The 11,841-nt window shown below is 44.5% G+C and overlaps 1 protein-coding gene across 1 annotated transcript; it reads right to left on the bottom strand.

The window, feature by feature from the left end:
* Positions 1-6,350: 6,350 nt before the first annotated feature.
* Positions 6,351-11,443, bottom strand: LOC142492275 (uncharacterized). The gene is made up of 4 exons (XM_075594945.1): positions 11,309-11,443; positions 10,037-10,090; positions 7,635-8,393; positions 6,351-6,482 (listed from the first exon to the last, which is right to left on the bottom strand). Exons 3-4 carry the CDS (start codon positions 8,373-8,375, stop codon positions 6,351-6,353), a joined length of 873 nt encoding a protein of 290 aa, XP_075451060.1. The 5' UTR covers positions 8,376-8,393; positions 10,037-10,090; positions 11,309-11,443.
* Positions 11,444-11,841: the final 398 nt, after the last annotated feature.

Raw genomic sequence — 11,841 nt, 5'->3', positions numbered from 1 at the left:
ATTTCCACTCCTTAAACATGTGATTCTCTACATCTAACGTACCCAATAGTAACAGCATCTCTACATTTGTTCTCCTATCTGCTTCCAGTACTAAAAGCACCGAAAAGACAAGGTTTATGAATGAGATCTGTGGTGCAGTCTCCTCCATAGGAGTATCCCAAAGGACGATGGAGAACTGCAAGAAATGGTTCTCAGACCTCAAAAGGAAGGTCAAGAGCAAGGAGGGTGAGAGCCATCGGCATGCCACTAAGACGGGAGGAGATCCTCCTCCCTAACACCTGCACCTAACCATAACGGAGGAGCGGCTGAGCTCCATCCTCAGCCAAGAGGTAGTCTGCGGATTCCCAGATGACAGGGACATTGGGTATAGCGAGTCCCAGCTTGAACATGGTGAGTACTATGACATGAAACAAGGTACAAAGGTTTTATGGGTTCAAAGTCCTGGGTCAATACAATGTTCAATGATGTACAGTACTGCAGCATCACCTACATACATTTTAACACATCCAAATGGGTATGTTAAAATGTATGTTAATGTAGGTGCACTACTGGCTAAATGAGCCAGTAGTGCACCTATATTAACATACATTTTCATTGCAATTATGTACAAATTAATACATATCTGCTATTGCTCAGGATGAAGTAGTACTACACAATACATTTTTAAGATGCAATAAGATCATGCTAAGAAGAATGTGTGGCAAAATTGAAAAGTATGGTTGCAGACAGTGGTGCCAACTTCTGAAAAACCAATAACATATACAGTACAATGGCGAGAAAAAGTCTGTGAACCACTTAAGATTTTCAAATATTTCAAATCTAAAATGTTATCAGCTCTTAATCAAAGTCTTGATAATAGATTAAGATATCCTGATCAAATAAATGACAGAAAAAACATTTTTCAACATTTATCCACAAATTATTAAACATTCAATATCCATAAACAAAAAGAACGATTCCTGCGCTCCTACCAATTAGGCTAAAATAAAATAATAATCTCATGAAAAAGGGTTATTTTGTTAAACCCTTTGGCCAAAGCATTTATAAGCCTGCATACCACGACAAGGCATAACCGTATGCAGGTACCTACACTAAATATATGTAATAGTTGTCCCATGGACTGGTGAAAAAGTGTGAAACCCCTGAAGGGGTTAAATAAAGCATAAGCTTATGTGAGTAGTGCAATTAAAATCTGGCTAAAGCCAGTACCAAAGTTACCTTACTGTAGAGGCAAACCGTGGGTGCACAAATTCCCTGGTGTGAATATAATGAAACTTACACATATTTCTATCTGTCAGCCTTATACATTCACCTACTCTTCAATGGAGGGTAATGTCCAGACTTACACTGGGATGTATTTTACCTGCACTAATTGGAAAATTGGTAGGGGCTCAGTAACTGCTGTTTGCGGATAAACCAGGACGAAATCCAGACACAATTATGCAATAATCAAACCCCAGCCCTTATTATGGCTGCCTTATTATTGAGGGACGTTCTATTCATTTAAATTGCAAAGAGACAATGTTAAAGTATAATCATATTACAATAAAGTATTTTAAAAGACAGTTTCTTGTACTTTTATTTGCCAACATAAATAATATATTCCTCCACAGGAGACTGTGGTGTCTCCTAGCGGCTGACGCGCCACAGCGTGTGATCAGCTGTGCAGCCAGTGGGGACCGGGACCGGCTCGCGAGGATTCCCCTGCTGGTGGGGAACTCGCTACATTGCCGCCCGCGCCAACGAGCGCAGCGGGTCCCAGGCCTAAGAGAGAGTTCAGTGGACAACTTTAGTTATATATCTTTGTGTCACAACACTTCTAGGGCAAAGCTAGGATGATGCTCCTACGGGCCATTTTCTCAACCACAAAGCAACACTGTTCAACAAGAACATGGGGGGGGGGAAGGGAATACCCTTGGGGTTTTCTAAAGGACCTTATTGCCCTGTCTATCTCACCGTCTGCGTTTTACTGCCTGCGAAGAAAAAACACTGGAGCATCACATACAGTACTTGTATTTGTTTGGCCATGAATATTCAGTAGCCTAATATGAATAAGGAGAACATCAAACATCAGGGGGAGCAACCTACATGTAAAACAGCCCATATTTAAAGTAGCCCTTTTTAAGTTGCATATAGTGTGGAGTTTAACAGGGAGTTCAACAGGAGTGAACAAGTGGACAACACAGCACCTACTGGCCTTAAATCCTGGATTTGAACTACGCTGGAAAGGAGGATATTATCTATCTCAGAATGCACATCTCAGCACTAAACTATTGCTGCCATGCCGCCACTACTACAGTATTTATATTTGCTCTGACATTGCTTCTTTTCAAAATACGCGTTTCTTTCTACCAGCCTCGTCATGTCTCTAACTCGATTCATATGTCTCCACCTCTCCTTCTTTCATCACTTCTCAGTTCACATGAACTCCTTTCTTACCTGCGCCCTCTGAAACTACACAGCTATACCACCTGCACTAAAACACACCCCTACAAATAATCATGAATATACAAATATAGAAAATAACCTGGCGCAAAGTGTACAATATATTTGTGAATATTACTATAAAAAGCAATGTCCATAAAAATAAAGGATATAAGTGATGAGAGTGGAGTCCTTCCTTTCAGATGTTTGAGTGGTAAATGGACTCAGTTCCCAAGATTTGTGAAGAAAAACGGGAGGAGTTTTTTTCTTTTTTGCTGCAGACTGTTATCTAGATGCAAAGCAGGCAGCATGCAGTGGAGAGAATCTGTGATCTTCCAAGTCCCAGCGTTTTCAGGCACAGCACGAACCCCACGAGGTGCGCCGTCTTCGGATAGGATCAGATAGAGCATTTTTCTCCAGGTGTTGTCATCTGTGTCCACTCCCGTATTCCTGTATATGCAACTCCAACCAGGGATAAAAAAGGGGGCAGAGGATTGCGCAATACCTAAAAACCTTTTAATACCTCCAATGCACAAACAGACATATACTCACAGACACAGTGAGTTTTAAAATCAATAGGAGCGCCCGACCCGGCTGTCCAGCAGCAAACACCAGTCCCTGGCAGTCCTTGCCGGTAGCCGCGTGTATCTCGCGATGCTCCGGTGTCAGCGCGGTGACGTCACCGCTTCCGCTTCCACACAGGTAGCTGAATGTGAAAACAGGCCGGCGTCTCCTTAGGCTCCTCCCTACGCGTTTCGTGACGGGGCGCGTCACTTCCTCAGGGGATTGTCCTACAAATAATCCTCACACATTCTCTTTCTTTCCATGCTTCTTCTTGTTTCTGGGGATATCTCTCCCAATCCTGATCCCTGCTTTATTTCTACATACTCTTATCCTCGCCTCTCGCATACAACTTCTACTCCTGGTGTCAACCCCTCTGACCTCAAACCCATCCCGTATCACCCTCCCTCCTCTCTCCCTTTCTCCTGTGCCCTTTGGAATGCACACTCCCTTTATAACAAGTTCCTCTCTGTGCATTACTTCTTTTTCTCTCATTCTCTGCTCCTCTTTGCTATAACTGAGATTTGGCTTACTCAGTCTGACTCTGCACTGGAAGCTGCTCTCTCTTATGGTGGCCTTTCTTTCTTCCACACTCCACGCCCTGATGGCATGGGACTCCTCCACTCCACTCTCTGCCATTACCAACCGCTTCCTATTCCTCCCTCTCTTGCTTTTCCCTCCTTTGTCCACACTGTCTAGATTTTCTCACACCTCCCTGTCCATGTATCGGTCATCTATCGCCCACCTACCTCTACTCACCCACCTTCTGTCTTTCTCTATCAGCCAGAATCCTTGCTCTCTTTCTTTCTCTCCTCAGACTCCCCTGTTCTTCTCCTTGGGTACTTCAACTGCCATTTTGATGACCCATCTCTGCCTTGGACTTCCTGCTTTCTCTCTCTAACCTATTCTTTTGACCTTCAACAGTGGACTGCAGCCAGCACCCAAAAGGATGGCCACTACCTAGACCTGTTATTCACTAAAAACTTTTCTCTCTCCGATTTCTCCATTTCCCCCTTTCCTCTCTCTGACCATTACCTCATCTCATTTTCTCTCTCTCACTTCTCCCCTTCTCCACCTCCATCTATCCCTTGTTTCTGCAGAGACCTGCGCTCTATTAACCTACCAGCTTTTAATTCCACTTTACGCTCCACCCTCTCCTCCAGACTCTGACAAACTGGTCAGGAACTACAGCTTTGCCGTATCCTCCTCTCTTGATCTACATGCCCCGCTTTCTCTCTGCTGTTCTCGCCCCGTATAACCCCAGACCCTGGCTACGTTTCCACACACGCTTGCTGCATTCCTGCACTCATTCCTCTGAACGCCTTTGGAGGAAATCTCACACTCGCAGGCTTCCTTCACTACAAATTTATGCTATCCTGTTTCAACTCTGCCCTATCTAAGGCTAAACAAACCTACTTTTCTTCACTAATCAACAAGCACAAGTCTAACCCATGAAGGCGCTTGTCAGACCTTTTGCCTGAAAAAACATTGTTACATGGAGCCCATATAAGCTAATGCTCGCTGTTACCACAGCTTTAAAGCACAGCAAAGCCAGAGAAACCATTCAAAGGCATGTTTCAACCTTAATGGGTATCATCAGTGTAAAGTTGTTGTATTGCTGGCTTTGCAATCTTCAAGGCTGTAGGACTATATATATATATAGGTGTGTGTGTGTGTAACAGGTTTCCCCCCCCCCAATCGCAGATTATACTGTGGGTGCGGAGAAACATAAGGTGTTACCATGGGTGTGGTGCGTTACCTGTTGGCTCACAGGAGGGCTGAGCTTCCGCCATGGGGGAAACCTGGGGCAATATATTTTAGGGGTAACCACTTACTCAATTCAGCGCCTCCACCTGCGATGGCTTTGGGGGAAACTCCTAGGGGTCTACAGGGGTTAATAACCTGCCCCACCCCCCTAACTCTTCCCAGTCATGACTACTACTTAACTGATCCCAGCGCCTGCAGCAACAAGCTGTGACCCACTGGATGCTCGCAGCCAAAGTGCTGAGCAACAAGGTGCCTGCCTGTCAGACCTCACAGCACTGACAGCCGTGACTCTGACAAGGCAGCACTACACTAAGGGCAGCGTCCCTATCTTGGGCCTCCCTCAGCACTTACCCACTAACCTAGTGGGGAGTTGGGGCCTACCTGGGGTGTGGGTACCTATCTGGGTGCAGGAGCTGCACTCACTCCCCGCACCCTTCCTTCCCTCACAGCTCCCTGACTCCAACTCACTTAACTGATAACTATCAGCACATGCAGCAACGCACTGCAACTTAACATTAAGTCCGCTTTTGCCTTTCTTCCCTTCTGTTCCCCAGCTCCAACTAATGTAAGTGACAGGGTCCCTAACCTGAGGGCTGTCCCTGGCAACACTCACTCTACTGGGGAACTTAGCTATCTCGGGCCCTGGGGGTGCTGGCCTAGTACAGGGAGTCCCTGACTCCTGCACCCTACCTCCTTCCCTGGGCTGCTCCTGGCTCTGACTCACTAGCGTGGGCTCAGCGCACAAAATGTATCTCTTTACCTTCTGAGACTTCCTAAGCCCAATTTGCTCCCTGGTATCACGTGGGGCACACAGAGGCTCCTGGGATCTGTAGTCCCTGCCTGGAGCCTTCCCTGATAGGCTAGGGCTTCACAGGCTTTTCTGGCTCTCTTCTGCGCATGCGCGATCTATCTGGGGCTGCCTCACTGTCTCCCTGCCTAGCCTCACGCACGCGTGACTTTTCCCTGGCTCTGGGGTCCTTCCTGCGCATGCGCGATCACTGCGCATGCGCAAGCTAAGGGGCAATGGCGACGCCCTCACAGCCCGGCTCCGGGAGTGCCGGGATCCCTGTGACGCGCGTGCGGCCTTGGCAACCGGCCGCACGCGTCCCTGGCAACCCCCGAGCCGGGACCTGACCGCCCTCACCGCTGCGATCGCCGGGTGGAGCCGCCATTGGACTCGGCGGCCCCCGCGATCGGCAACCAGGTGAGGGGGGTGCTGACAGGCTGGGGAGACCTGGCTACATCTATATATATATATATATATATATATATATATATTCACCACACTACAGTGTTGCTATATATATATATTTATTTACAGTTGCTATATATATATATATATATATATATATATATATATATATGTATATATATATATATATATATATATATATATATATATATATATATATATATATATATATATACACACACAATATATATAAATATATATATTATGTGGTCATTTTGGGGGCGTCTTAGAGCTTGCGGGGTATCTGTGTGTATTTTATTAGAGTTTGATATGAATTTGGGCTCCTCTTTTAGAAGTCTAATGTCTGACGGATGCATTTAAATTCCTACAACTTACATGAAAACATTTAATGACTTGGACTGAAAAACTTTAGCTGTTCATAAGATCTGTATATATCAGGGAGCCCTCTGTTGTAATCTTGTAGTAACATCGCGTTCTCTGCAGTGCTACTGGCTCTACTATACCTTTCCTTTAATAACTGTAAGTGAAAATATACATTTAAAAAATCTACTTCACAAATCAGACAGCAAATGGTTTAATAAGTTTATTGTAATGTGTAACCAGACATTTTAAAGGGGTTTGTAATTGCTGATCTCTTAAGAATTAATGTAAATAGAGTTAACTGAATGATAGAGAAAATCCTTTTGGTCAACACACTTGAGATGGATTCAGAGGGATTACTTCTTGACTCCACATCCACCTCCGTGACCTCCACCTCCGCCTCCTTCACCTCCACCTCCACCTCCATGACCTCCACTGCTTTTACACCCATGACCTCCGTGACCTCCACCTCCGCCTCCGTCACCTCCACTGCTTTTACACCCATGACCTCCGTGACCTCCACCTCCGTCACCTCCACCTCCACCTCCATGACCTCCACTGCCTTTACACCCATGACCTCCGTGACCTCCACCTCCGCCTCCGTTACCTCCACCACCTCCACTGCTTTTACACCCGTGACCTCCACCTCCGTCACCTCCACCTCTACCTCCACTGCCTTTACACCCATGACCTCCACCTCCGCCTCCGTCACCTCCACCTCCGTGACCGCCACTGCTTTGACCTCCATCTCCTCCACTGCTTTGACCTCCGTGACCTCCACCTCCTTCACCTCCACCTCCACCTCCATGACCTCCACTGCCTTTACACCCATGACCTCCGTGACCTCCACCTCCGCCTCCGTCACCTCCACCTCCATGACCTCCACTGCTTTTACACCCATGACCTCCGTGACCTCCACCTCCGTCACCTCCGTCACCTCCACCGCCTTTACACCCATGACCTCCGTGACCTCCACCTCCGTCACCTCCACCTCCACCTCCATGACCTCCACTGCTTTTACACCCATGACCTCCGTGACCTCCACCTCCGTCACCTCCACCTCCATGACCTCCACTGCCTTTACACCCATGACCTCCGTGACCTCCACCTCCGCCTCCGTCACCTCCACCTCCATGACCTCCACTGCTTTTACACCCATGACCTCCGTGACCTCCACCTCCGTCACCTCCACCTCCACTGCCTTTACACCCTTGACCTCCGTGACCTCCACCTCCGCCTCCGTCACCTCCACCTCCATGACCTCCACTGCTTTTACACCCATGACCTCCGTGACCGCCACTGCTTTGACCTCCATCTCCTCCACCGCTTTGACCTCCGTGACCTCCACCTCCTTCACCTCCACCTCCACCTCCATGACCTCCACTGCCTTTACACCCATGACCTCCGTGACCTCCACCTCCGCCTCCGTCACCTCCACCTCCATGACCTCCACTGCTTTTACACCCATGACCTCCGTGACCTCCACCTCCGTCACCTCCACCTCCACCGCCTTTACACCCATGACCTCCGTGACCTCCACCTCCGCCTCCGTCACCTCCACCTCCATGACCTCCACTGCTTTTACACCCATGACCTCCGTGACCGCCACTGCTTTGACCTCCATCTCCTCCACCGCTTTGACCTCCGTGACCTCCACCTCCTTCACCTCCACCTCCACCTCCATGACCTCCACTGCTTTGACACCCTTGACCTCCACCTCCGTGACCTCCACCTCCGTGACCTCCACTGCTTTGACCTCCATCACCTCCACCGCTTTGACCTCCGTGTCCTCCACCTCCTTCACCTCCACCTCCATGACCTCCACTGCTTTGACCTCCATGACCTCCACTGCTTTGACACTCGTGCCCTCCACCTCCGTGACCTCCTCCTCCATGACCTCCACTGCTTTGACCTCCATCACCTCCACCACTTTGACCTCCGTGACCTCCACCTCCGTGACCTCCACTGCTTTGACCTCCATCACCTCCACCGCTTTGACCTCCGTGACCTCCACCTCCGTGACCTCCACCTCCACCGCTGCTACCTCCATGACCTTGATGGCAAGGTTCTGATGAGAAATAGAGGTATAATTTGAAGGAATGGCTGAGATACATTGATTACTTTTTAATGAAGGAAATTACAGTAAAAAAAATCAGATCATACAAAGACAGGTTATTTAAAACAAAAATCCCCCAACATTGAGGGACTTTTATTAATTTTACACTAAAAGGAGGGACCCAGAAGCGCACAGAAAATATTAAACTCTGATGTATTGGAAATTTTCACAGATCTGTCAGGTCTGATTTATTCATAGTAAGTATGATTTGAAGTCGGTCTCACTGATTTCTAGTATCAAGGAACCCATAAACTTCTATTGCGTTTCACCGATGTAAATCCGTAGTTTTCCTTTAAAATTGCCTTCTGATTCTAAACTCCCCAAATCTTAAGAACTTAGTCTATGGAAGTTGACATCAATTGGGCATATTTTCCATGTACTGTATCTTCATCTTAACAGTATGATAATAATGTAGGCCAATCTTTCTATAGATCTTACTCTGATCAAGCAAAGTGACATCGAATTCAGGACTGTATTATGATCATACTACTAACGTGAAGATAGTTAGAAGATATGATGGCAATCCTTAACAGAGGCTTAATAAAAATTGGTATTGAATGTGGTTTTGGTTTAAACACATTTTGTGTTTTGCTCCTGGTTTTGCATACAATCTATTTGTTTTTGGTTTTATATTTTCACCAAATTATGAACAGATTTCAAAATAAGCAGGGAAGAACATATATAGCACAACAAAATGAAAATATGCTTAAAATAAGTATACAATTATAATAATGATTACGAAATTATAATAAAATAACTAAAACCCGTAATTTAAAAATGGCAAGAAACACCCTCAGTTTTCAACTCCACTGGTAACCCCACAGTACAGATGGCTTTTTGTCTCGTTTTCTGGGTTTGGTTCTAAATTATTTTTAGGTCTAGGTTTGAAAAATGTGAAGGGATTTGGTTTTCGTTTTCTATTTTGTTTTGAAATGTAAAATTCTGGTAGTTTCTGATTTCACACACCTAGTTTTGCCACTCTTTAATCAAGACTGGATTGGTTAAAAAATGATTTACAATATATTTTCCATATATCTCCTTTAAACAGTATCATAATAATCTAGGCCAATCATTCTACAGATCTTACTCTGATTTCATACACCCAGTTTTGCCCATCTCTTTCTAACAAAACCATGTAAAAGTTTTAGAACAAACACTAAAACACCAGTGAGGGTGCCCACCCTTATTGTATATAAGTTATTGTGAAATCTATTGCTATTTCAGTTTTAGAAAAGTGCCATTTTGGAAAAGGGAAACCCTTCTTGAACAATTACAGACAAGGAGAAGGCAGTGATGTGAAGGAGATTGCTGGTTCAAATGAGCAGTTTTTTCCTTAATCAACTTTATCCATAACACACATCATCATGGTCTCTACAGTCATTCTTTCCTTTCCATTTTATGCTCCTGTTTAAAATGACTGGTGTTTCCCCTATAGTAATAAAATAAATGTATTAATGCATTGTTTTATAATTTATTCGTACTGTAAAGAGAAAATACCACAAGCAATGTGACTGTGCATATTGCTGCTCAATGCGTTAAAGGCCCTCCCGTAAACAACTGGATTAAGATGTGATTGACCATGCAGATTTTCCTACCTGGGCATTTTGGGGCAGGGCATGCGTCCGTGCATGATTTAGCTGGTGCACAGGCTGAAATGAGAGAGAATGAATATCACTGAGACAGATAAGTTCAAATCCTGTATGTTTTTTTATGGACCTCATAAATACAATTTGAATTTCTAATAGCTAAAGCCCAATCATACAAAAGCTTTGAAAACCTACTGTAGATGAATGGGGTACATTTTTGTTAAGTTAACAATAAAAAAGGTCATGCAGCCATGTGTCAGGGTGAGTGCATATTTGTGAGGGATTTGAGGAGAGTAAAAGAAGAAGCTACGTTTCACAATTCAGTGTTTCTACCCCTCATGTTTTCCTTTTCCTTACTTCCAAACACCCTGTAGTTCTGAGTTGCATTAACATCTCAACATTTTAACAATCTGCTTCAAATGTTGACATACAGTAAGGCCTTGGTTTACATGTTTCATATATGTGATGCAAGCAAAAAAAATATCTTTTTTTTTTGTTCACCAAGACACATATAGTTCTATACATTTCCCTTGGGTTCTCTTTAAATAACCGTTTTTAATTTATTCACAATAATCTTGGCAGCTATGATTTTCTGCAAAAAAATTCAGTTCATCTTGTACTTACAGTTTCCATTTCAGTAAAAAAAATCTCTTTATGATGAAACATTGAGAACAGTTTACTTGACTTTGAAATTATCTATAAGCATCTCCCTGCTAAATAGAACAGCAACGCCATAAAGAACTATGCACAGATTACAACTATCCTCTTTCCACAGTTGTTTAATTTCCGATAGAATCAATATCTTTGCAATAATTATGTACAGTACAGCTAAGAACATCTCTTTGCCAGTTAGTCCAGCCTTTTGCATGTACAGTAGAGGCAACTCTCATTCTAACAAAAAACAGTGGCAATTCCCCAAAAGACCCAGGAAACACCCAGGTACATTCTGAATACATGCCTTAAACTTTCCTTAAACTAGCCCCAGCATTTCTTCATTGATTAATGGCCTATCAGATTAACAGCGGGGGTCCCTGGCAGTCCCATTCAAACTGAATTGGACTGCCAGGGATCCCTGCTGTGTTAATCCTATGGGTCGTTAGTCAATGCAGAAATGCCTTAAACGTGCCTCAAACTAGCCCAGAACATACCCAGCACATACCCAGAATGTAACCGGGCTAGTTTACAGCAAATGTTAGAATAAACGTTGTCTCTACTGTATACCAGATGCACCAACTAGTAAATTCCATGTAACCCTATTCACTATCATAAAGAATTACTTACGGTCCGAATCTTTGCATCCACCACCCTTTGAGCCAGGCATGATTGCTCTTCTAGTTATATTCTGCTGTAGGGATGGAGATCTAGGCTGGAACAGGTCTACCAGCTATGCCTGATGGTGCTGCTTTTATACACAAAGTGAAGCCATTCAATTATTGACAAGTCCCTTCAGGAACCAATGGGATCCCTTTCCAAACATCTGTAATTAAGTATTTAGGATTCAATGCATTTTTGTTAAATTGTTTGCTTTAATCAAAGGCAGGGTGTTTCTCAATTTTGTATTTTTTCTTTTACTCCAATAAAATAATGGGATTGTTGGTGTGTTTCTTTGCTAGTCACTGTTGTTAGTAATTTCTAGTATAATATGAGCATTATTAGCAGGCTGGGATACTTTGGACATGTTCCCATACATGAGCTTTAAAGACAGCATACTGTAAATCCCTTCTTCATGTCTGATCCATTGGAATTGCTTTGCAATGCATTGCTGGCAGCCAGAGGGTTAACGTGTTTTGTGGCATGAGGCACTTGGATTACCT

Source organism: Ascaphus truei, chromosome 4 (genome assembly GCF_040206685.1).
Source record: "Ascaphus truei isolate aAscTru1 chromosome 4, aAscTru1.hap1, whole genome shotgun sequence".
Taxonomy (NCBI): Eukaryota; Metazoa; Chordata; class Amphibia; order Anura; family Ascaphidae; genus Ascaphus; species Ascaphus truei.
This window is presented reverse-complemented; position numbering and strand designations above follow the sequence as displayed.

Coding starts and splice junctions, on each gene's coding strand:
- LOC142492275 (XM_075594945.1), bottom strand. CDS start 8,375: ATGGAGGTAGCAGCGGTGGAGGTGGAGGTCACGGAGGTGGAGGTCACG. Junction 6,483..7,634: donor AAGCGGTGGAGGAGATGGAG/GTCAAAGCAGTG, acceptor TTTCACTTACAG/TTATTAAAGGAAAGGTATAG.